This window comes from Haplochromis burtoni, unplaced genomic scaffold (genome assembly GCF_018398535.1).
Source record: "Haplochromis burtoni strain Fernald_Lab_line unplaced genomic scaffold, NCSU_Asbu1 Contig_1033, whole genome shotgun sequence".
Taxonomy (NCBI): Eukaryota; Metazoa; Chordata; class Actinopteri; order Cichliformes; family Cichlidae; genus Haplochromis; species Haplochromis burtoni.
Genome location: NW_024583394.1, coordinates 792 through 27,139, shown reverse-complemented (window position 1 = coordinate 27,139; position 26,348 = coordinate 792). Strand labels below are relative to the sequence as shown.

Below are 26,348 nucleotides of genomic sequence, written 5' to 3'. Positions count from 1 at the left end.
CTAAATGTGGGCTAGTAATCTAATACATCTCTGTGGATGTGCCTATTAAAATGCATGTATTAAAATAGTATTTACTCTGTGTGTGTGTGTGTGTGTGTGTGTGTGTGTGTGTGCGTGCGCGCAGGAGAGGAAGCTCTGCGGCTGATATTCACAGATAAGATGTTGGATGGATCTGAGACAAAGTTGTCTGAATATGGAATCCAGCACATGTCTGTGATCCACATGGTGATGAAGGTTCCTGGAGGACTGAAGCCTTGACTGAGATCATCTCCACCGATGGCTTCAGCTGCCACTGCTGCTTGCACTTCAGCCACTGTTTGCAAGTTGCTTTGTATATAGACTGTTTATAAAAAGTGACAATAATCCAATAATATGCTCATGTTTGAAAATAATCAGCTTTTATTGTTGTATAAAATAAAACTGTGCTCTTCAATGCATCCTTGTCTGTAAGTATATATGGAGGTCTTCAGGAAAGAAATAAGACAAATTAACATTAAATGCATTAAATAAGTGTACGTTTTCTGCTTTCTGACAGATATTGTGGTGGAACGACAATGCAGCTGATGAAACTTTCTTAAAGATTGTTATTAAACAGAGGAAAGGCATGTGCTGCCTGCAAAGCAGAAATCATGAATGATCTCATCGGGAATCTTATCAAGTAAACACCCTCACAGCCTGAATCAATGTGGCTGTTTTGACAGAACGTTGCATGTTCAGTGGAATTTCCTGGTAATTATAATCTCATGAGCTCATCATTTTGGCCGTGTTTTTGGTTTCTAAGTCAACAAAGCCGGCTGAACGTCAACTCTAGTCTCTTCATTTAACACAGAATGAGTGTCTCAGTTTCCACAGCACTCACTGACAAACACACATGCAACAACAGATGAGTGCTGATGAGGATAAAACACATTCTGTAGGAATATTAGTGTTGAAGCAGGCTATGAGAGAAAAGATACCTTAAAATATAAAAAGTAGTGTCCCCCAGTATATATCACTATATATACTATACACTATATATCACTATATACATTTCAGCATACAGCAGCAGTGTTTCCCAGAAATGGACATAAAAGAAAACTGCATAAAAGTATTTGTTTTTACTGGTGTACTGTGTAGTAACCCGAACAACAAGTACATAACGTCATTGCTTTACCTGCTCTACATCTCTAATAACTAACACCCTGTGCCAACAGTGATTGCTTCACTTTCTGAATTAAAAATAGATGACTGACGTATTCCAAAGGAATGTATTGTTTGCTCAGTTCAGTTATCCCGCCTTCCTTTGAGAATCGGGACACATGTACCATATTAACAGGTTTCTTATTTCTGATTAAATAACTACGGGTTCATATTTTTAACTATCGCATTTAAGGGTGCAGTGCCCACTGCCTTTTGGAGAGGATAACAGTGTTCGGTCATGTGACGCTTATTTTAATAGAAATATTGTTTTTTCCGGTGCACCCTGAATACAGCACGAACAAGTCAAACAGAAACTGTTTCCACAGTTTCGACTTAACTGGACGTGAAAACAGCTTAATCCTCTTGTCCGTGAAGAATCCCAGGGAGTGTCTCGAAGTTACAATCGTACTGCATGCTCACATGCATTAGTGCATTTGAAGAAAAGGTATTTTCAGAACACTTGCGATTGTTTTGCTGTTAACCAGCCGTGTCTTTGCGGCTGCTGGCGGTGTAAAACGGGACTGAGGTTCTAAAGGGACTGAAAATGAATTTTACGGGTCGACAGTTTTTCGATGGAACCTTTAACCCTGCAGGTAGGTGCAGTGCGTTTAGTTCCCTCAACCTGTTTTGCAGCAAACTGGGTCTTAAAAATGTACTAAGCAGTCTATTCACTAGAATGTGGACTGATCAACAAAGATGACGCTTTTCTCGTAAAATTCAATCTACAAAACAGTAAATTGTGCAAAACATGAACGAGTGCAACTATTCGCGGTCTGTGCTGTTTTATAATCCATGCTTATGGTATGAAAGCAGTTCTGCTACTTGCATGCATTTCATAACAATCTCTCCGCAGCAGCGGATGTAAAGTACCATGGCTTGGCAAAAGAAGGAGCAACATGCTATCTGAACAGTGTGCTGCAGGTGCTGTTTATGACCAAAGACTTCAGAGAAGCTGTGATGAGGTTTGTTGTTGTCCGTTGTTATGCACCATAATGTATTCATGTCAACTAGATTAGCAGTTTAAAACTGAGTTTTGTATCACTCGTGACCAGCAGTGTCTTTGTTTAGGCACACCAATGAAAATTCTCAGTTTTTTGACCAACATCTTAAAGCACTGTTTGAAGACTTACAGAATCATACTGCAAAGACGGATGCAATAATAAAGACGCTGGGCATTGACAATGGTACAGTATGTTAACACACAGGACAACAAAACATTTGAATTCTATAAATCACCTGTGCATCTGAAGTGTTGCATTCATAATCCATAATTAAAGTTCATAGTTAAAGAAACATTTTTATAATTGACTTGTTTTGTTGAACATCTCTGCACTCAGTGTCTGAACAGCATGATGCTGCAGAGTACTTTGAGAAGATTTTAACACTGACCAGTCCTCAGGCCTCACAGGTACAGTCTTCATCAAAGGGTAACTATAAGCAGGATGGAAAAAAAAAATAGATGTTAACAGGTTTGTGTTCATTTGTTTTTCAGATCTTCCATGGCATGTTGGCAAAGAAGACCACCTGTTGTAAATGCCTGACAGAGACTGACATAGATATACCGTTCTGGCATCTTCCTCTTGCACTGGTGGATTCCTGCACTGACACAAAAGGAAGTGAAGGATACAGAGTGGTAAGGATCTGACAAGCCTCAAACCTCTGAGCATGTTTCTGTTTTCATTTTGTTTTCCCCTACATATACCGTAGGGGAAATTTCATCCCCTGCTGAATTTGAAAGTTTTCTTAATTAAAAAGAAATGAACAGTCTCTACTTTTAGTGGTAGTTTCATGGAGAGACAACATGTCAACCAAAAATTCATAAAAACATGTGACATAAAAGTTTTAGGGTCTTGCAGCTGGTCACCAGGCTTGCACATGTCTCAGGAGGATTTTTGGCCCACTCTTCTTTACAGAAACTCTCATAATCCTGTTTTTTTTTTGTTTTTTTTTTGTTTGTTTTGTTTTTTGTTTTTTGGCTGCCACTTAGCACTTTGAGGCTTCAGCTCCCTACACAGATTTTCAGGACTGAGGTCTGGCTAAGCCACTCCATGACTTTAATGTTCTTCTTCATTAGCTCCTCTTTTTGTTTCCTTGATTGTATTTTTGAGTCATTGTCATACTGGAAGACCATCCAGGATCCATCTTCAGTGTTCTGGCTGAGGGACGAAGGTACAATACGGTGGAGTCATCCTGTACTCTTAGCAGAATAACAGCCCAAAGCATAATGTTTCCACATTCGTGCTGGACTGTAGAGATGGTGTTCTTTGGGCCATACTCAGCATTCCTCTTCCTCCAAACATGGCAGGTCAAGTTGATGCCGTAGAGCTCGATTTTGGTTTTGATTTGACAACAGCGCTTTATCCTAAACCTTCTCTATATTATTTAGAGGTCACTGACAAACTAAAGATGGGCCTGTACTCGCTCCTTCTTAATCAGAGGGAGCTTTTGGGTGCTGCAAGACTTTAGTCCATTATGCCATTAGTGTGTTATCAATGGTGTTCTTGCTGACTGTGGTCACAACTACCTTGATATCATTAACAAGCTCCTCCCGTGTACTTTTGGGCACATGATCATCTTCACCATATGAGGCAAGCGCTCCACACTGAAGGCGACCGATGGTCATTTTATGTTTCTTCCATTTCTGAAAAACTACACCAACAGTTGTCACCTTCTCACCAAGCTTCTTGCTGATGGTGTGGTAGCACATTCCAACCTTATGCAGATATATAGTCTTGTCCCTTTGACAGATCTTTGGTCTCACCCATGGTGGTGGAGATGTTGGAATGAAACAAACAGATTCTGTGAAAAGGTGAGCTTTATACATATAACACGCTGAGACCAGGAGTATCTGCAATTCACTGATTGGCTGTGTACCCGTGTGGCACACAGATTACAAACTGTGGGAGCCAGAATTTTGGCTGGTTTGCAGACTACGTTCTTATTTCGCTCTATACAGTGCAAATAAAAGTTGTTTTCTGGATTTTTGGTTTATATTCTGTCTCTCTCCATTTGAGACTGTTCATTTCTTTGAAAGTGAGCAATTCAGCAGGGCACCCAGTAATTATTCCCTCCACTGTACACTTTCAATTGGTTTAACTTTTGCCCCTGAGCGTGTCGGTGGCTTTTCACCAGTTTTTATTCCCTTTACTTCACAGCAGTGGCTTATTCATAGTCATAATTACAGTGCAGATTAGTTGGCCATACTTTAGAAAAACGAAGAAAAACTAACGAAGAAAAATATTTTTCTAGAAAACAAAAGAAAAATAAATATCTCCCACTTAAAGATGAATATCCAAAAATAAAGTTCTAAATAAAATAAAATACATATATTTAGAAAGAATACCTATTCTTTAACTATTTAAAATCAAGACAGTATAAACATGAACAGTTTTTAATCATCACATTCAAACCTGTTTCTTGCCACACTTGGTACATCCCCACCAAAAATTAACCATAATGTGATCAAAGGGCCTGGACTACTTTCACAGTTCCTTGATCTAAACCAGCGGTTCTCAGACTTTGAAGAAATGTTTTCACGCCCCATCTAATAAAAACAATGACAGAAAAGCTGAACTGCAACTTTATTTAGATAATAAACTCTAATAAATTCACAATGAATCCTTCAGTAATTTGTTTTAAACAAATAACTTTCATTTCAAACAACTATTTGTAACTTTTGTCACTAAACCGCTTCACTATTCTGCACCACTTCTTCAAACAAGCAACAAGTTAAACAGAATGTGAAAATTGACAAACAAAAATAAAGTTCAGTCTTAGTCTTATAAAGAAAAAGAAATCCAGAAACCTGTAAACACAGATGAAAAATATAGAATTTATTGAGAGTTTATACTATTCACTCTTATTGGCTGTAGTGAGCCTGTTTTTGACTGCAGAGCTTTGGCGGGGTGTGGTCTGTGGCGTGGTTGCGGGGAAGGCGGACACACCTGAGCGGCATCCCCAATCATGCCTCGCCGGCTTGAAACAGAATGAACTGGGTCCTGTTGTTGTTGTTGATGTGTGTAGGCTGTAGCCGAAAAGCTGCAGCTGCGTGTGTAAGTCGACAGCCGCAGATGTTAAACATGAGGTCCGCAAAACTTATCTGCCAGGTAACTTGTACCTGTCAGAACTCTGCCACACGCTTTGAGAACCGCTGATCTAAACTACGAGGCCAAGCACAGTCAGATGCAAACTAATGTGTTATAAATCTTTAAATCAGCATTTTCAATCAGGCTCTCTTTAGGATTGCTGCTATTTTACATTCAGTTGTTCATCACAGTGAGTTTGTCTGAGTTACAGTAGCACTAGTCTCTGTATCTGTTGACCCTAGAACTGAAGAAGCTTCTCTGATGAGAGGTGAAACGTCTTCAAGCAACTTAAAGAAGTCCAGACGCTTTTCTTTCCAAGCTCCTTAGACCGTGTCATAAATCTAAGAACACACCTCCCGCCCTAAATCCACATGCATGGGAAGGTGGGGGTGGGGAGAGTAGTAGCACAACTCTGAACAGTGTAGGCCACAATGATAACAGGGGTGCTAAAGTCCAACCCTGTCTCTTTCTAAGTAACACAAAGCAACTGGAATTGTGTAGTTTGTTATTAAAGTGAGGGTTTATTGCTTTCTCTCAGATCTCCTTCAAAAGGAAGTTAGACTCAAGAGTTAATTAATTGTCTCGTGTTAGAAACATTCCTCCTTGAGAAAACATTTCTGAATACCGTACATCCATGAAACTAGTCAGCGGGTTTATGTCAGAGGGAATTAAGGAATAAAATGAAATGTGTGCATTTTCCAGGTGGATGGCATTGACGATTTTTTCAGAATGACAGAATTAAATGGAGAAAATCAGATGTACTGTGACCAGTGTGATGACAAAGTTGATGCTACTACTGTGAGTAAAGAGAAAAGTTGTTTCTGATTTATGCACATTAGCTGATTTTGTTATTGTAGAATTATTACTTCATAATGTTATAATGAAAAAAAACATAATGACATATTCTGATGTTTTTCATTCAGAAAGATGTAATGAAGCATCATCCAGATGTTTTGCCTCTACTTCTGAAGCGCTTTGAGTTCAGCTATCATGACATGTCATACGTCAAAATCAGCTGTGCTGTGGAGGTTCCCTACACCCTGCAGATACCAGACGTATGTATAACAGTATATTTTAATATTTAAACAATATCCTTTTCATTTTCTTTGCTCATTTTCATGGCTGTCATTTCTTTCTTTGCTGATCAGAGTCAGACATATGAACTGTATGCAGTTGTGGATCATGTTGGTGATCTGAGAAGTGGACTTTACAGTGCAAGAATCAAGATCGAGGAGGAACACGGAGACAGATGGTATAATTTCGATGATGCCAGGGTCACAGAGGTAAGACTGTTAGTCCTTTCTTCATTATTGCTGAAACATATTACAAAACAGCCATGTTGCACAGTTATGTATTACAGAGGAGGAGAAAGAGATCGATCATATGTTTCTTTGCTTTTTCCATCACAGCTTGATTATGAACCGTTCCAAGTAGACAACACTGAGAAGTAAGATTTTGCCTTTTTCTTATATCCACATAGTGTTTATTTGCAAATATTTCTTGATTTTGCACAAGTGCATACTATAGATATATTATATCTCACGTATGCAGGTGAATGCACTGGCATTGAATTTAATGCACTATACCACATATGTCATACCATTCTGGTGACGCAAACTTTTTATTTGATCCATTTTATATTCAGAGAGTACTTAGTTAGAAATAATTTATTTATCACAGCTTCCCAAATCACAGTGATCCTAATACAGTTAAGGCACAGCTAACACATTTAAAAAAACTGGACTTCACTGTCCAGTAGGGTAACAACTGTAAACATACACCGAGGGCTACAAAGGAATGGTTTAGATCAGCCATTCCCAAAGTCAAGAGTGCTGAGGCCCACTTAAAAAAAACAGAACATCCCTCGGGCCCGCTCAGTCTTAAATCTTCAGTCTAATCAAAATACAAAAAAAATTATGTATTTCCTAAAAATTGTATTGAATAACATAAACAACACAGGCTGTACCGAGTTATATGCCAGTTGTTAAGGTCAATGTGTCATCCAGAGACACAAACTTCAAATCAAGAGCAGAAAATTTAGGTTAGAATAATAATATAATAAAGCAACCATACTCCCGGTTTAAATTCAGTTTTTTTTTATATAAATACATTTATATAAATATGTATCAGTACATGAGTATTTCTAACTGAATTTCTGTTATTGCTGAGGCCCACCTGCAGTACCTTGGCAACCCACCAGGAGGCCTCAGTCCTTACTGGTTTAGATCAAAGCAAGTTCATGGTTTAGAATTACCCACTCAAAGTCCAGACCTAAATATTATTGACAGTCTGTGGCAAGACTTAAGCATTGCTGTTCACAGTTGCTCCCCATTTAATCTGACTGAACTGGAGCTAATTTTCAAAGGGCAAAGATCGCAGTCTGTAGATATACAAAGCTTTAACATACTTTTCAAACCACTGTATTGAACACATGAGCAACACATTTTGATTTAGTTGAAAAATAAATCCATTTCTTTTCTCCATTAGATCTGAGAGTGCTTATCTACTTTTTTACAGAAAGAAGAAAAGTAAGGACATATTTTTTTATAATGCTTTCCATTAATGTTTTGTTGGTGTGCATTAAATGCTTTTATAACAAATTTCAAATTCATCCCGCAGATGCTGTTGGTGAAGAGGTCAAGGAGATGGAACAGTTGTCCCTGACAACACGCCATAGAAATCACACAGACTGTGAGGGTGGTGAAGTATCAGACGACTCTAGAAAGCATACAGGAGAATATGGGGGAGGTAGACCAAATGTTGGAAAAGATTACAGCTCTAAATTTGTAAGTGTTGAAGCTGATAAAGTAACGACAGGAGAAGGAAAGCTGTTAACAAGATATGACCTCTTAAATGGATCTCAGGACAAGCAAACAGGCAGTGACAGAATACAAATCATACCTAAAGATAATCAGATGAATGAGCAGAGGAGCATTAGCAGGTTTCTTAATGAACCAATAAAAGAAGATGTGATGGGTGAAGCCAGTAAGCATGATGTTACACATTCAGGATATAAAGATGTTAGTGTGCAAACTCAGAGGAGGAGTGTGAGGGATGACAGCGAAGAAACGAAAGAAGCTGATAAATATATTCAAATGAGTGAAATCACCACTGAAAATCCTGACAACAGTGAAGCTGTGAAGCATGTTAGCATGAGATTAGATGGTAGAGGGCAGAAAACAGCTGAGAAGATTATCAGTGTTACCCGTACATCACAAAGTGTTGGTGGTGTGCAGATACAGAGCAAAGAACAGAAAAATGAACGTGATACCAAACTGAATCAAAGTGAGGGGAATAAGATGACAAAGGAAAGACTAACAGAGGAGCAGGACGGAGGTAGTGAGGAAAATATTGAAATTATAAGACTGGAGTGTTTTCAACCAAAAGCAAGAATTGGAGCTCAGCGACTTACAGAAGGAGGACGTGGTTCAATGAATTCAAGTCCTATTGTTAGAGTAATTGACGAAGAGCATACAGAAATTGATAGTGCTTGTAAAGACGACAGTCAGACAAAGATCATCATAAAGAAAACTATGGATGAAACCACACAAGACATGACAAAATGGATAGAGAGTCAAAGAAATATTAGAAGAAGTTTACATCTTGAAATAGATTAAGAGGTCACTTTGGACAAAATGTAAACTCTTTAAATGTCAACAAAATACACATTTTCATTCATGAATATGATTGATACCAAAATTACATTGAAGATCGCAGAGAAAGTGTTATAATACTGCTCATTTTTTCCACTGTTCTTTTTGAAAAATATAGCTTGAGTGTTGTATTTGTCTCTTTTTCATTCATTTTAACAGATAAAAAATGCTTAAGTTAGAATTGACTAAAGGCTTTATTTGGCGTAAGGTTTTTAAAGGTTCAAAGAAACTTGGGATGTACCTTAACACAGAAGTATATTTCTGTTATCACTGAGTGTTTTTGTCTTTTGTTCTTAATGGTTTCATTTTTATGCAGTCTTTTAGTGTATTACAGATTCCATTTTATTTTCACATTTCTTTGTGTAAAAAAACAAAACAAAACATACCAATGAATGTAAAGTGTCAATGATTTCAGACAAGAAATTTCACAAGGAAATATTTAAATGTAAACCTTTGTGTGTTTATATGTTTAATGCCTGATTTTAATTGCAGTATTACTTAATTACTTTTCAATCTGCTGTGCATTTCCGTTTTAAGCATTGCAATGTGTTGTGTTCTTCAGCAGAGTCCTCTGAGCTCATCTGTTGCCATTTCTTTGTCATTTATATATTGATTTTCTTAACTTTGGCTCTGAATTAATAAATACAAAAATACTCATTTTACAGTGTGTTTTGATTACAATCGTGGCTAAAATGTTGTCCATATATTGTATATGACTTTACCTCTGGACCCAATAAGAAATTCCCCTAGCTTAGATCAGATTTAAACTTAAAATTTACAAATTAACAAAAATAATTTTGGTGACGATGGCTGAGCTGAAGAAAAATTATTCTGGATAAACTTAACATGGTTAAATGAACGTGAATTCAATGCACATTACTTAAAACAATTTTACTTCCTAATTGAAATATAATAAATGGGACAACAGAGAGGAGAGTGTGTTTCATTACTTTAATTTGACTCCCATAGTTTTTCAGCACAAACATGAGTCAGTCAGCTAGCAAACATAGAACAACAAGGAGAATGGGCACATGTGGGGTGAAATCATAGTGGCAAAAATATTTGGAAAGGAAACCGTTATTTTTATTGTTACTGTCACTCTGTTAGTATTCTGGTATTCATTGGCAAAGGCCATTTCTACTCCACAATGCCGAGTAGTGTGCACAGGACCACTAAAGGACATCAGGGCCTAAGGCCACTCACAAGAAGTCTGTTTCTAATTGTTTGGTCAGAGACAAGGTAGTAGTCAACTTGTTCCTCTTTTAACAAAGGAACAGATGCCGGTCCTGCAGATGGGTGGAAGGCCTTCTACAACCCTCTCCAGCTCCCTTAGAGTAACCGCTTGTCTCCTGGAGTCTGCTCCATGCTCTTAAGACTGCTGGGAGACACAGAAAACCTTCTGGCAGTGGCATATAGTTTTGTGGCATCCGGTGGAGTTGGACTGTTTGTGCAACCTCTGTAGGGTCGAGTTTTCACCTCACGCTAAAAGCAGTGAAACTGACCATAACCAAAGGAAAACTAGTAAAAAAGAATAGATGATGACAAAAAAAATAAATAAATATCAGCATCCTCCACCAATAAAACCATTCCTACTTTTGTGGTTGTCTCATTGTTGGCCCTCTACTGCACCTAGGGTTAATTTCATTTAATTTCATTTATATTAAAGCTGCAGAAACTGATTAACACATAAATATGTACATGAACTGATATTTGTCAGACACTAAATATGTATTCTGTTTATTTGCAAGGAATCTTTATCAAAGAAAACTATTTTTTAAAAAGTCTGTTGTACAACATAAAAATGCATACAGGAAACATAATTTACCACTATTTAAAGCATATGAACAAGTCAGGCTATAAAACATTTGGCTTCTCTCAATGAAATTCTCTGAATGAAATATAAAAGAAAAAGTCTAACATGAGAGAAAGATATGACTCAGAGAGCATGCTGTGTCTTAGTTTCTGCGCCACACAGGTATTGAAGTTTGTCTGGGAGCTACACCATCACTGCAGGGGATGTAGTAAGAACTTGTCTCCAAGCACTCAGGAGTCAGTTTCAGGCACACAAAGCAGAACTCTTTCTGACAGCGAGGACAGATGATGTTCTTGCAGCCTGTTTTGTCGTGCTCCACCCTCTGACCACAGGTGGGACAGGCCCGGATGGAGGGACAGGCATCGACCCCCTGAACTTGAGGGAGAGCGGTAGTCTTGCAGTTCTTGAGAAGTTCGAGGTCGTGATTGATGCATCCATCGTTGTCACAGCGGTCAGAGCGTGGAGCTCTGCCTTTCCATGGCTTCAAACACTGCCAGCAGAACTGGGACACTTTCTTCTTGTCAGCTGTGCAGATTGTGCACTGAACATTAAGGTTGGTCAGGTCCTCTCTCTCCACATAGGTTTTGCAACCAGGACACTGTTATGACAAACATTCAAGAAGTTCAGTGTTTTTGGATATAAACTTTCTTTATTTAGAGTCACATGACTGAAACTGATCAGATTGACATTATCCTCACATCAGTGCAGTAAACTTACCAAGTTAGTTTGTTTTTATCATGATGACTAAGAGCAGTGGGGAATTGCTGGCACTGCTTTGACCAAAGATTAATGACTACATTTATACCACCTTTAACCAAAATACTTTTATAGTTATGTTTTCCTAATTTTATTTTAAGGATTACTTGTAAATATACATTTAAAGAATTCAATAATTTCTGAAACACTTACCATGTGAAAATGTTACCTTTTATAAGCACAGTTTGAGTACTGTGAGTAGGCCTAAGGGGCCAGGACCTGCTCACTTCAACAATGGGCCTATCCTGATTGCCTCAAATACTTTTTTTTCAGGTTTTATTTTTACTTATCAAAATAAATGTTTAAATAAACAAAAGACTAAAAATTTTTTTCTTTCTAACAAAAAAGTCATTTATCAAGTTATCAGCCAAATTATGGCTGGAGAACAGGAGTGAGAGTTGAAAATTTCCATCTATTTTTTTTTCTTCATGACAGCGCAGGTGGTTTTGATTGAGATCATTTATTAAATTTACAGCTCAGTGTGTTGATCCTGCTGTTGATATAAATCAGGGAACAAAGAAAATTATCCCCAAAATAGCATTTTGTTTTGTAGGAGCAATCATTCTCTACTAAACTCTTAACTAAATGAGGTTAACTTGGACACTTACAGTTTTAAATTCACAGTACTCTGTGGCAGCTAGGCGAGCGATGTTCTCTTCAAAGTACTCCATCTCTTCTGTTGTCAGTACTGCCAGCCTGCGCACCTCTTGGTAGGACCACGCTGCATCACACTTCTGTAGCGTACCATCCTTTAGAGCTGGGCACTTAAATTTGTACTGGCCCTGAAAAAGATGTTAAAGATGTAAAGACATCTAATTGATGTTTTTGATAGAAACAAGTTCTAAACACTGGCACAGCATCAAGATTAATTTAATGTTTCCATTTATGTGTTGACTACTTACACTTAACAATTATGATTTTGGTCACCATGGCTAAAAATGTCCATAAAATACAATACAATGTACAATTAAAAATAAATAAATGCATATATATGTGTGTGTGTGTGTGTGTGTGTGTGTGTGTGTGTGTGTGTGTGTGTGTGTGTGTGTGTTTTAATGAGTTATTTAATTTCCCCATTTATGAACACCTTTCTCACTTTTTGTGTTGGTTACATGGTATAAACTGAGAGTTTTTTTCTTAAATACCTTTTTATGTAACAGAAAATCCTTTTGTTCATGTGTGTATTCACCATACAAAATCAATAGTACCACTGAATAATAACATAAATATCTAAGCCATTAAATGCAGTAATAGCAGGTCAGTGCATTTAGACATGTTCACCATGAACTACTGAGGTTCAAAGTGAGAAGAAGGATGTAAATCCTTTAAAGGAGACCTCCCAGTCTGTATGTGTGGTGTCTGTGGTGTAGGGTTAGTATAGTGTCTTCACATTTGAGTGACAACTTTCTAAAAGATCCGATGATCTATCTTGTCAAATTGCCATTGTATTTGCCTATTTAATATTATAAATCCATCAGCAACATTTAAATATAAATTTTGGATGTCTGGATACAGACATAAACCAAAACCTTGCAGAAATGTAGATATTAATTTTCCTACTCAAGCTTAGACAAGAAAACTAAAAGTAAAACTATATGAAAACAATGACGTTATTTGGAACCTGGAAAGTACCTGATCCAACAGGCTGCGACACCACCCAGTGAGCGACTCCGGGGTGACGGCATGGCCGCAGGACATCTCTGCTCTGAGACCCTGGTCTCCTTCCACTGGAGCTGAGAGGAACAACAATATGCGCAGACAGTGAACTCAACATTGTGGTACAGCTTGCCCGAGAACCTACTTTGCGCAAAGGCTCCGACCCCGGAAATTTAGCACACAAGTAAAATGTTTGTATAAAATACTACTTCATTTGGTTTAATTGGGATAACCAGTGCATTTATTATAATAATTCCAAATCAAATCACGCACAGTTATTAGAAAGAGCAGAATTAAATGGCTTCCGTGATGATAACTAGTTGTATTTCTTACGTAGAGGATCCAGATCATCGGGCCTGTTGACGAATCTCAGCGTCGTGTCTCTGGGGTCGTATCTTTTCTCGTCGGTCATTTTAGCTCAGAAACTCTCCGTCCTCTCCGTGGATAAACAATCTGTGTCTGCAGTCAAATGAATTTGTTTTTAACTTTCAGTTTCCCCCAGCAGTTACCAGAAGTCACATGACAACGCTGGTCTGTCTTCTTGCATCTGTATTTCACTTTATTTACTCTTTAAATGTGTCCCTACTGCAACACACCTCAATAAAATTAGTGGGTCATTAGCAATTACATCCTGAGGTGGCAACTCCTAACCCAACTCAAATAAATTGAAATAAATGTAATAAAATATAAGTGTTTGGGAAATAATGTACTTCTAAAACTACTTTTATTGCACCATGTTCGTTCACTCATGAGCTGCTGTAACATTAATCGAATGGCTGAACTGAAGCATGCAGTCAAATTATAAGCTGTGTATTGTGCACAAATGAAATTCGTAGGATATTTTTCGCGCTGCTTCGTTCAATTACTTCATATGCTGCCTTCACGACCTTATGTGAATTTCCAATACATCCCAACTGAAAAATATATTCCCAAACCTAATTTGTCGAAGGAGTGCATGTTAATAGGCCCTGGGTTAATCCACATGTGTTTGTGATAAGGAGATATTAGGTGTTCTGCATTCACATTTTTAATAAGTTTCTGAAAAAAAAATAGTAATTTGATAATTTCGAGATTTCCAACACGTAAGCAACATTGCAGACCAGAAGAGAAAGAGAAAGTAATCCGGGGCTTTTAAATTCACTGGATCTGTAGATCGCAGATTGTGTCGGGAATAAACAAAGTAGTTTCGGAAGGAATACTTGAATTAAACGGAAGGTAGGGTTCTATGTGTTGTTGTTTAGTGGTTGCTTAGCGTAACCGGTAAAATATGCGGCTTATTTCTTTTTAAGGAGCAGTTTATTCAGCGGTGCAGAAGTAAAGTGGTTGCAGGATGGCACAGAAAATGAACGGACAGTGCACCAATACATCTCTGGGTAAGATTTCAGAAAATATTTAAAGCTCTTTTGTTTGTTTGTTTTTTGTTTTCATCCTCGGGCGTATTGTTGGAGATGGATATTTATCCAGCGTACAGGAATTTCGATGTTTCGATCCTTTTTTCATTTAGCTTTCATCAACATCCTTATCATCATAAATTTTTAATAGATAGAACATTGATGAATCACAAATCTCTCTCGGGATCTGAGGTTATGTTCAGATTCACATCAGCAAAAAAAAAAAAAAAAAAAAACAGTTGCTCGCTACTCATGCTGCCCCGACATCACGCAGCGCATTTTGGGATTGGCATACACCATGGGTTTTCTATCGCTATTTCCTGGATAAGGGCGCCCTCGTTTCGGCCGTGTGCTTGCAGGCACTGGGAGGAGAGGTGGGCTGCGGATTCTCTGTCTGCTGAGCAGATCTAAGATAGTAAGATAAGATAAGATAAGATACGAACTTTATTAATCCCTCGGGTGGGTTCCTCTGGGAAATTCGACTTCCAAAAAAAAGCACAGCAACGACCGAAGTTACAGTTACATAATTGTTATATATATACATAACTACACACACACTATATATAAATACAGAGACATATATAAATAAAATATACAAAGGGGATAAATAGAATAAATAATAAAAAATAAAAATACAAGTGAATTGCACATTTCAAGTATTGAGTCTATTGCACTGTTGACTATTTACAAAAGTATTGCACAAGGTATTGTACAGTGAGGTGAAGAGGCACTACAGCTTAGTTGTTCCCCCCTCCTTTGTCCTCCTGTTTCCCTCCCTCTCCCCTCCAGAGAGGAGTTAAACAGTCTGATGGCGTGTGGGACAAAGGAGTTTTTAAGTCTGTTAGTTCTTGTCTTGGGGAGAAGCAACCTGTCACTGAACAGACTCTTCTGATTGTTTATGGCCGTGTGCAGAGGATGCCCAGCATTGTTCATAATGTCCAGCAGTCTTAAGTCCTTTATCCTACTCCATCTAATAACCAACTCGCAAAAAAATAAAAAAAAACAAACCAACAAACACCAGACATTATGATACAGACTTATAATTTGCGTTTTTTCGAAATTCTATACGCGAAAAGTGAGCGCGAGAGCCCTCGGTGCGCCTGCTCGCTGCTGAAGTCAAAGTAAACTTTGACTTCAGCAGCGCAGGGCTCTCGCGCTCACTTTTAGCGTATAGAATTTCGAAAAAACATCGGTGCAAATTATAAGTCTGTATCATAATGTCTGGTGTTTTCGTGTTTGTTGTTTTGTTTTCTTTTCTTTTATTTTGCGAGCTCCAGCCAGCCAGAGAATCCCCCGCCGCCCCTCCTCCCTGCCACAAGCAGCAGGCGCACCTCGTAAACGGAGGGGCCCTTACTCCCCGCGGTCAAGTGAGTCCTCACTTACGAAGTCACAGTCAAGCTAGCCGCAATAGAAAGCCGATCGGTGCCTATGCCATTGCCATAATGCGTTGGCTGATGTCGGGGCAGCATGAGTACGAGCAATTTTTTTTTTTTTTGCCGATGCCGCCCCCCACCACGATGCCGCCCCGGGCAACCACCCGTGTCGCCCGTATCAAAAACCGCTACTGCCATTATGTATTCATGATTTGAATCCTGGAGTTGTGCGAAATCCCAGAAATACACCCTAGACAAAGTGAATCTGTGAACTAAGGTGTAGGTCTATTAGGTTATGTTGTGGTGATCCTCGGGTTGGGGGATGGGTGTTCATACTGGAGTGCAAAATTAAAACCAATGGAAGATGGACAAGAAAAGTTCAAAGCCATCAGGTGCTCAGTTTAGAAAAAAGAGAAAAGAAGAGGAGGAGAAACGAGCAAAAGATACAGGTAAGCAGATGTGTCATTGGATAATGGCAGGTCATCCTGAAACAATCAGAATCAGAATACTTTATTAATCCCTAAGGAAATTATGTGGGTTACAGTTGCTCCAAGAAGAAATGTAAAAATAGTAACAGTAACAGACTAAACTCCAAACAATACATTATGTTACAGATTTGACACATTTAAGAAATAGCACTAATATATACAGATCACTCAATTATAAATATCAAGGATTAACAGAGGTGATTATAAATAAATATTCAATAAATTGACAAGAATATTACAGAGTAGAAAAGAGCGTGTGTAAAAAGGGTAACTATTGCAGAGTGTTTAGATTGTACAGGGAGATGGCCATGGGCAGGAATGATTTCCTGTGTCAGTGGTGCTTTTTGGTAATCTCAGTCTCTCACTGAACGTGCTCCTGTGACTGACCAGCATGTCATGGAGTGGGTGGGAGGTGTTATCCAACATTGTCCTTATCCTGGACAACATCCGGCTCTCAGACACCCTAACTGAGTCCAGCTTCATCCCCACAACATTACTGGTCTTGTGGATCCATTTATTTTGTCTGTTAGTGTCTGTGTCGCTCAACCTGCTGCCCCAGCATGCCAGAGGGAATGTTCACCCATGGCACAAAACAGGCTAGGACTGCCCCTGTGGACAGACACTGGACTCTAAAGAGAGTTTTGCTTGTTCCAAACTGTTGTAGTTTACCAGTTACTGAGGCCACTATACTCCTGGCAATGCTCCAAGCTTAGATGCCCCCGATCTTTGGTTCAATGTAATATAATTTGGAGGTTTACAGGTAGTCTTTGGACTTATTAGCTCTCTTTTTCCCTGCACTGTAAATTTTGGGACATTATATAAATTGGTATGTGCTTTTCCCAATCAGCCAACCAAATCAAATGACTGAATTTGACTGGAATTGGCAAATGAGATGTTTTAGAGTAATATCAACATTGAAAAAAATACCCAGTTAAACTCCTATATGTAGAAATTATAAAATAACTGTTTTGGTTTATTTCTCTTTGGGTATTTTATGACCCAGGCTCATGTTTTAAATATATTTCTTCTTTGTATGAATTCTCTCTTCCCATCAGCTAACAGGTATCATGGGCTGATAAACCAAGGATCCACATGTTACTTGAACAGTGTGCTGCAGGTGCTGTTCATGACCAAAGACTTCAGAGAGGCTGTGAAAAAGTTTGTTGTACAGCTTTAAGCATGATTCTGTATTTATCATATATGAAGTTTACAGTGCATTTGTTAATCTCTCATGTTTACTTCCTGTGCAGGTCTGGAAAAAATCCCCACTCTGAATTCCTTGATCATGATTTGAAAGCCTTATTTGATGACTTACAGAACTATACAGCATACACATATAAAATAACAAACAAGCTGGGCATCGACAACGGTACAGAACAACAAAACCTTTTTAACACTGTAAACTCCTGAGCACTGTATAACTTTAAAAATATTACTATCATTGATCTAATTATTTCTTCATTATAAAAATGGAAAATTGTAGGGCAAAATTACAAAATGACTTTTACAAAAATGCATTTGTCACAGTGAATGAACAGCGTGATGCTGCAGAGTACTTTGAGAGGATTTTAAGAAAGACCAGTCCTGATGCATCAATGGTAAGGTCTTCATCGATGCTAAAGGATATCTATATCTATACACTGGATCAATATATCACTGTTTAATTGTGGAGTCTTTGCCTTAGAGTATAAAATGCTTTGAACAACTTTTGTTGTGAACAAATGCTTTCTAATTATAACTGAAAGAAACAGATTTTTGTGCATCTGTATTTTCAGATCTTCCACGGTCAGTTAGTAAACAAAACCACCTGCTCTAAAGGTCATATACAGACTGACAGAGATGCACCATTTTGGTATCTTCCTCTTTCACTGGTGGATTGTTGCAGTAAAGACTACAGTGTGGTAAGGATCTGACAAGTTGCAAACTTGTCAGCATGTTCTGTCTGCTAGGACATGACAGCTGTGAGAAATTGTTTTGACCTTACATGCTTTTGTCAATTACAGATGTATAATATTTTCCTATTTTCAGTAAATAATAACTGTTTTACTTTCATTTTATCCACTTTCTATAAAAAACACAACACTCATTTTTTTCACTGCATAAAATGTGTTACACTTTATCACTTTGTTACTATTTTAGTATACATCATTTACACATCATTATTGCATAAATCAAACGATTTCTTTGTGGAGGAGTACTGACATGATAATTCCTGTAGCTACAGTGCTATAAAAATGAAATAGTTGTTGAACCATGTTAAGTACCATGGCCTAAGTACAGATTTCATTATAAAACCTAAAACCTATAAAATAAATTTTGGGGTGTCTAAATGATTGATTTAGGACTGCTTTATTTAATTTAAAAATACACAATTTATCTAGTTTTGCCTTTGTACATCACCACAGTGGGTCAAACAATCCATGTGACTGAAGCTCACACTTTAGGTTTTAATTCAGGGGATTAAAATTCAAATCCATCAGTGTCAGGAAAATATTTGGCTTTGCTTAAGTGGATTCTGTGTCGCGCTTTGTCTCACCAGGAGTCTGAATGATTCCCAAATAAATAAAATAAAATGTAAATCAATGTGCCAAATAGTTTGATTTTTAAAATCTAGACAGTAATATTTGGGTGTCAAGTGTTACAGCTCACCCAAGATGATAACTAAATTGAACCAGATATCCCAGCTGTTGCCTCATTAAATTTTCAAATTCTCATTAAATTTTAGAGGGTCATGCAAGGGTCCGTCCTCAAATCTGCCTTTTTCCAACTAATCGTATAGCTTAAGTGTAACAGAGAAAATAATGGCCATTTTATATCAGGTATCTAGTTTGACTAAAAATTGTGTAAATCAACTTCTGCTTTGATGCATATGAACATGAGAAGATGTGTATATGTGTACTGGTTAGATTTTTTCTTTTCACTTTTCTCTTAAACATTGCATCTTAACCTTTGAGTCTGACCTAATAAAGTTAATGGGTCATGTTAAAAACCTTCTTCTTCAAGGAAAAATTCTTCACCTCACTTCACTGGTAGGCACATCTTTGTCAGAGCTGAATTTAAATAACATTTTTCAGGTGAAGGGCATTGAAGAGTTCTTTAAACCTTTGGATTTCTGTGGAGAAAATCAGCTGTACTGTGAGCAGTGTGATGACAAAGTTGATGCTACTGTGGTGAGTTTAAAGAAAAGTTTTTGATTGTTTTATGATTCATTAAATACAATTACTCAAACATATTAACATGTATTGGGAACAGACAAGTTCCCTGAGGCAACTGTTGTTGTGATTTGGTGCTTTATGAATAAAATATAATTGAATTGAATGTTTTTCATTCAGACAGATGTAATAAAGCATCATCCAGATGTTTTGTGTCTGCTGCTGAAGAGGTTTGAGTTCAACTATAATTACATGTCAAACATCAAAATCAACTCTTATGTGGAGGTTCCTGAAACCCTGCGGATACCAGAGGTACATGTATAGTATATTTTAATATTTAATCAATATCATTTTCATTGTCTTTGCTCATTCTGATGGCTGTCATTCTTTCTTTGGGGGTCAGAGCCAGAAATATGAACTGTATGCAGTTGTGGATCATTGTGGGGATCTGAGAGGTGGATATTACAGTGCAACAATCAAGATCCAGGAGGAACACGGAGACAGATGGCATCATTTTCAAGATACCAGGGTCACAGAGGTAAGACTGATAACTTTTTCACTGTTGATACTAAAACATGCTCCTAAATCACTGTGTTGCACAATTACTTGTATGCCTTACAGTGGCAAGACAGATCTATCATGTTATGCTTGATTATTTTTTCCATCATCAGCTTGTCTATCAGCCATTCCAGCTGGATAACACTGAGAGGTAAGTTTTTGTGCTTGTTTCCCTGACTGTATATATTTTTCCATTTATTTTTCCATTGTAGTTCAAATATTACTTGAAAGTTGGTATGAATACATCCCCAGGATGTACCCTGCCTCTTGTCTGTGGTAGATTGGATAGGCTCGAGACCCCCGCAAGTCTGATAAGGATAAGCGAAAGAGAATGGAGAATTAATGGCAAAACAAGCGTTTTGTAAAAAGTAAAAGGTGGTATCAAATTATATTTAAAATATACTGAAATACCCATTATGCAGAATGTCCATTTTCTGTGTAGCTTTATCAATAATAATATTGAATTACAAAATTTAATTTAAAATTTGTAAAAATTCTGCAAAATTATAAGTAATTGAGATTCTTAAATGACTGGTAGAGAGTAAATGGTGCAAAATTAGCATCCAAATAGTGGAGTAGATGTAGAAATAAGCTGGTTTGCAAAACTCCGACAAAGACGCATAAAACAAAGTGCAAAAATTGGGTTTACAAAAATGCTGTTATGTACAACACACAAACCATACATTTAGATTTATTTGAAAATGAATTAAATGCTTTTTTTCCCATTAGATCCCAGAGTGCATATCTTCTTTTTTACAGAAAAAGTAAAGGTAAGGACAAACTGTTTAAAAAAAAAAATACTTAACTGGTTTTCGTAGTGAGTACATGAAATGTTTGCATACCTAATTTCTAATTCGTCTCCCAGATGCTGCTGCTGAAATGGTCAAGGAGATGCGCAGCCTGGCCATGTCAAATTTGCAGGTCATACATGAGGGAGCAGCCCAAATTCCACAGGTAAGATTTATCACTGTAGGCAACTCTGAAATCCTTTTACATACTGTAAAGACGTTGCAGTTTGTGCATCTGTGTGATAGTTTGGAATTTGTAAAATAATTTCTCACTCTTAGGACCTCAGTCAGTTTCAGCTTGGTATCATGATAGGGCAAAAAGACATTCAATTGTCCACTTAGTCATAGTGAAAAGAACTTTTAATGCTTTAGCATTCCAAGACATTTTGGACAATTTAATGCGCCCAACTTTATGGAAACAGCTTCGGGGCAGTCATGTCTCTCTGTTTCCGGTTTTATTGTAAAGGTCTTGTTTCCTTGTTCGATGTATCTAGTTGTGCTTCCCCTGTGGCGTCATGTTAATTTGTGTCAGCTGTGTCCCTTGTGTGTTCTCACTTCTCTTGTTATCTGTGTAATTAATTTGTGTTTTTTATGCCATTTGTATGTTTTGTCTTGTGTTCAGGACAATGAACTGAATTCCATCGCAAAAAGTCTGCCTTTAAGGTCCAGCAAGCAACGTTTTCCATCAAGTTCAACTGGCAACTCAGGAAGTCCAGAAAGCCCTCGAACTGTATTAATTCGTAGGATAAAGGTTGTTGAAGATCTTTTGGTTGTATTTAAGGACAAAAGCATTATGACTGTGACTTTAAAGATGGACTTTGTCAATGAAAGAGGTATCGATGATGCTGGTGTGTCAAGGGAGGTTTACACTGCATTTTGGGAGCAATTTGTGGAACAGTGTGAAGGTGAAACAGAGCGAGTTCCAAGGCTGAGGCCTGACTTTTGTGAAACTGAATGGCAAGCGGTTGGTCAAATTTGGGTGAAAGGATTTCTAGACCATGGTGTCTTTCCAGTGAGGCTATCAAAGGCTTTCATTTTAGCCTGCATTCATGGAATTGACTCAGTCAGTATAGACATTCTGATGACATCGTTTCTCAACTATGTCGCTCCTGTTGAGAGATCAGCAGTTGAAAATGCTCTCCAGGGCACAATGGGTGAAAGTGATGAAGAGGACCTGCTTGACCTTTTCACAAGGATGGGCTCCCACTCTCTACCTCCTAAGAACAACATGCAACTTGCCATTGAAAGAATGGCTCATAAGGCCATTCTGCAAGAGCCAAAGTACATAGTTGATTGCTTCTCCACACCTATGGCAGGTCTACAGCAGAAACTGTCAGACAAGGAAAGTGTTTTGTCTCTGTATGAGACAAAGAAGGCCACAGGCAAAAGAGTATTGCAACTGTTTGAGACAACAAACTTGGTGCTGTCTCAAAGAGAACATATCACCTTTAATTATCTTCAGCATTATGTCAAAAGTGCTGATGAAACTAAAGCTGAAAAAATCCTGCGTTTCTGCACTGGGTCTTCTGTCATTTGTGTTGACAAAATTCTTGTGTCCTTTAATGCTGAAACTGGGCTCAGAAGAAGGCCTGTTGGTCATACTTGTGACACTACCCTTCATATACCGTGCACTTACAGTTCTTATCCTGAATTCCGCACAGAGTTTGACAACATTCTTTCCAGCAATTACTTTGAAATGTACGTAATTTAAACTCAATAGAAGTGATTTAAAGAAAAATACTTAAACCTGTAATTGTTCCATTGTTATAAAGAGAAAAGTATGCTTCTACTGTAAGTATTTCTAAAACTGCCCAACTTGCACAAAAGCAATCTAGACCAATGAACAGTACAACAGGCAAAAAGAAAAGGATGTACATATGGTTTTGGGGTAAAAGGTCTATTAAATTATTAAAATAATTGAAGGTTAATATAGATGACAACCTGTTTACAAAATCTACAAGCTAATGTAGCCTGTGTGAAATGTTGCCTACAAAGACTGTCATGTAATGATAAACCCAAGTTTGCTTGATTAGCTTTCAGAATTTCTATGTTTTAATATACTACACTTGATCTTGCCTCACAGCAAGGTCCTGAAGAGAATGGATGAATAGATATGTTTTATGTCCCAAAATATAACTAGTTGTTTTGTAAAAAATCATATTACTATCACAAGTTTTCTTCTTGAAAAACAGTTTGTGCATATTGCCAGAAAATAACATATAGATTATCTATAAGCCTTTGTATTGCTTTGATTAGTTAAAAATTACCAAGGAATTATTAACCACTAAAGATTCTCTCTGTCAATGACAATAATTGCAATTGTGCTTTTCTTTCATTTGTATTTCTTTGTTGTTGAAGTTTTTCTGTTACATTGGGAGATACATCCTCAAAAACCTTACTTTTTTGTGGGGTCCCCCAGGGGTCCATTCTTTGCCCACTCCTTTTTTTCAATTTAATGCTCTCTATGGGTTCAATTAAAAAAACAAAACAAAAAAAAAACATGGCATCTCATTGCACTGTTACGCAGACAACTCACAGATTTACATTCCAGTGTCAGGTAAATGTGAGAGTCCTCTGAAGGTTTTGTTAGATTGTTTGTTTGTTAGATTGTTTAACCTAAATGAACAGAAAACAGAGGTCATTGTGTTTGGTCCCTGTAACCTCTATGAATTTGGCCCCCTAGAAATAAATTTAAAAAAAAACCTTTGCGAGGAACCTCGGAGTGATTTCTGATAGTGATCTAATTTTTGCTAAGCAGATTAATGCTGTAATCAAGTAACCAGTTTCTTTCATCTTTGGCTACTTGCAAAAGTGAGACCCTTCCTTTGTTTCAAAGATTCTCAGAGAACTAGCCATGCCTTCATTTCATCTTGCCTAGACTTTTGTAATGGTCTTTACACTGGTGTCAGTCTGTCATTAGTTAATCAACTGCAGCTGGTCCAAAATGCTGCAGCACAGACCACATATGCCCCACACTAGCATCCTTACACTGGATGCCAGTTAGCTTTCAAATTTATTTTAAAATTGTATTTGTTTTTAAGGCTTTGCACGGGTTAGCACCCTCATACCTCTCTGGTCTTTTAAACTGGTGCACACCTGCAAGATCACTGAGGTCTGTGGATCAAATGCTTCTAACTGTCCCGAGGTCCAGATTAAGGTACAGAGGAGACCAACCCTTTGGCGTGACTGCTCCTGAATTGCAGAACAAACTGCCCCTTTCCACCAGGACCTCCCCAACATTAGACACTTTCAAAACCCGTCTGAAAACCCACTTTTATTCCTTGGCTTTGAAATCAGAATGAGTTTTATACTACTTTTATTTGTCTTATTCGTCTCATTTTATACAACTTTTTCTTCATTTTTATCATGTTTTCCTATGTTTTTATGTCTTTTAATTATCTTAAATGTACAGCACCTTGGTCAACAGCTGTTTTTTTAAATGTGCTATATAAATAAATTTTACTTTGACTTTGTCTGTAGTATGTAGTTTAAGAAATAAAAGTTTGAGTATATTTCAGCTTATTTCTCCTGTACTTCAAAAATGTACCATTGCATTCTTACAAAAGGGGTGAGTGATGTCAATGAAGCATATCAATTAACTTACGTAACTTAAGTACCATTTGTGTGGCATACCAAGTGTGATATTTTATGTAATATCATCAAATTTTAAGAACATTTTCTGCTTGACATTCTCTGGTTTCCATAAATATTTTAGAGAATAAAAATTGGACATTTATAATGAGTTCTGTGAAATTTTAGCTTCACATATCAAGTACTTTTCAAGATGTATTTTTTTGAAAGATGGTCTGTTGAGCGACATTCATGCCTTGGTTTCCACACGTTGAAATCTGCTGTGATGTTTAAATATGAATATCTACAAAAACAATTAAAGCAATAAACCTGGAAATCTAAGAAGCTTGGAAAGAATACCTGGATGACTAAGAACATCCACAGAATGAAAACCCTGGAATTTTCACTGGCTCTGTAATAAGAGATGCATCAAAAAATAACTGAGTATTGGGTTGTTAAAATGTGAAAAAAAAAATTCATCCTTTAATGTGTAATATGTGAGCACACATACTAATAAAAGACTTCACATTCTAAAAGTCAACCAGTCATAATTTTTGAATGGTATATAGTTCTGTTTTACGATAATGCAAAATTAAGCATTTTCTATTACAGGTTAATAATAAAGGGGCAATAGTAGGGTTACAAGAGGGAAACAAGAGCGTGATAATTTCCAAGTTAATTCTATACAATTATCAAAGTAATAATCACGTAATAGCCAAGTAATATCACGGTAGCAACCCGCGCGGGAGCCTGGGATTGTTTAGCTAAACGGCCTAAACCGTTTCCCATTCATTCTCTATGGTAGTGCTAAACCACTACGGATGTAATATATTTTTGGCCACTACGGTCTTCCGGCGCTGTAACGAGTTTGAGATGCGGCGGCACTTTTAAAAAATCTCCTCTTTTACGTTTCGGGAGAGAAAACAAGTAACTCAACGCTCGCAACACATCCCAACGCTCCTCATTCATTGATCAAAGGTAAGAAACGTCGTTTGAAATAACAGTAAACCAACAGAATACATTTACAGGTGTATATTACAGGTAATAGGCGTGTTGCGATTGCATTTACGAAGCATCCATCGCTCAGTTAAAGACGGTGGGAGTTTATCTGCTGTTGTAAAGTGGCACGGTAAAAAATGAATAAACGTGATCCTTAAATAAATTGCGTGTTTCATTGACGTGTTTTTCCATTAAATAAACTTTGTAGGTTTCCGACTGCTGTGACACTGACATTACTATAATGTGGTACAATTAAATAACCAATAAGTGTCTTGTTATGAGATGACATGCTAAATGACTGAACCTGCTTTAAAAGAAAATGTATTGCTTTCATGTTGTAATGGTCAGTCACCTTATCAATGTGAAAATCTGTTTTGATATCTCTAACATGAGCAATGCCCACTCGTGTATGAATAAACACGATAGCTTAAATACATATATGTTGTTAATCTACCAGCAATTCTTATGTGCCATGACTACTAAGCAGTTACCACAAATTTTGCAGATATGCCAATAATCATTCAACCATGAAAGGTTTTTATTTACAGACAGAACAGTTTGTTATACCTGGAGGAAAAAACACTTTTATCCCAAATGTTGTCAATGTTCTTTCAAATTGAGTCTCGTTATTGTTCTCCTGCATCCTGCTGTGTAAACCCAGCAGCAAGATTATAACCTGAAATGTCTTTGTTTGTGTTTGGAATCAATTTTGTTTAATATAATTGTTTATTTTTTCACTGCTTGTCAAGATGCAGAAGAAAGTTGCGCCATATCCAGGGAAAATCTCTGTGGTTGTTCCGCAAGGGGCCACTTGGATACCTTCTCCAGGACCCGTCAAAAGAAGCTCGACGGATTAAAAATGACCCCAAACTGCAGGACAAGTCTGC

At 37.5% G+C, this 26,348-nt stretch overlaps 3 protein-coding genes across 7 annotated transcripts; 2 read left to right on the top strand and 1 right to left on the bottom strand.

The window, feature by feature from the left end:
• The first annotated feature begins 264 nt into the window (after nt 1-264).
• LOC102304377 (ubiquitin carboxyl-terminal hydrolase 17-like protein B) lies at nt 265-9,846 on the top strand. 3 transcript variants are annotated; one of them, XM_042216381.1, is made up of 11 exons: nt 265-729; nt 2,033-2,141; nt 2,248-2,363; nt 2,517-2,587; nt 2,672-2,812; nt 5,967-6,062; nt 6,188-6,319; nt 6,413-6,547; nt 6,674-6,711; nt 7,752-7,792; nt 7,884-9,846. In XM_042216381.1, the coding sequence occupies exons 2-11, from the start codon at nt 2,110-2,112 to the stop codon at nt 8,879-8,881; spliced, it is 1,800 nt and encodes a 599-aa protein (XP_042072315.1). In that variant the 5' UTR covers nt 265-729; nt 2,033-2,109; the 3' UTR covers nt 8,882-9,846. The 3 variants fall into 3 exon arrangements, with proteins under 3 accessions (XP_042072315.1, XP_005951819.1, XP_005951818.1); XM_005951757.3 differs by lacking the exon at nt 265-729 and adding an exon at nt 896-1,772 and having other exon boundaries at nt 2,036-2,141; XM_005951756.3 differs by lacking the exon at nt 265-729 and adding an exon at nt 896-1,772.
• An 8-nt stretch (nt 9,847-9,854) lies between these two features.
• LOC102304062 (putative E3 ubiquitin-protein ligase ARI6) lies at nt 9,855-13,706 on the bottom strand. The gene is made up of 4 exons (XM_005951755.3): nt 13,476-13,706; nt 13,119-13,219; nt 12,095-12,268; nt 9,855-11,328 (listed from the first exon to the last, which is right to left on the bottom strand). Exons 1-4 carry the CDS (start codon nt 13,552-13,554, stop codon nt 10,873-10,875), a joined length of 810 nt encoding a protein of 269 aa, XP_005951817.1. The 5' UTR covers nt 13,555-13,706; the 3' UTR covers nt 9,855-10,872.
• Nucleotides 13,246-24,964, top strand: LOC102292789. 3 transcript variants are annotated; one of them, XM_042216380.1, is made up of 13 exons: nt 13,246-13,333; nt 14,432-14,515; nt 17,450-17,552; nt 17,645-17,763; nt 17,922-17,992; nt 18,170-18,295; nt 19,469-19,564; nt 19,727-19,858; nt 19,950-20,084; nt 20,218-20,255; nt 20,834-20,874; nt 20,970-21,058; nt 21,515-24,964. In XM_042216380.1, exons 2-13 carry the CDS (start codon nt 14,473-14,475, stop codon nt 22,601-22,603), a joined length of 2,082 nt encoding a protein of 693 aa, XP_042072314.1. In that variant the 5' UTR covers nt 13,246-13,333; nt 14,432-14,472; the 3' UTR covers nt 22,604-24,964. The 3 variants fall into 3 exon arrangements, with proteins under 3 accessions (XP_042072314.1, XP_042072313.1, XP_042072312.1); XM_042216379.1 differs by lacking the exon at nt 13,246-13,333 and adding an exon at nt 13,897-14,357 and having other exon boundaries at nt 21,515-24,963; XM_042216378.1 differs by lacking the exons at nt 13,246-13,333; nt 14,432-14,515 and having other exon boundaries at nt 16,798-17,552.
• Nucleotides 24,965-26,348: the final 1,384 nt, after the last annotated feature.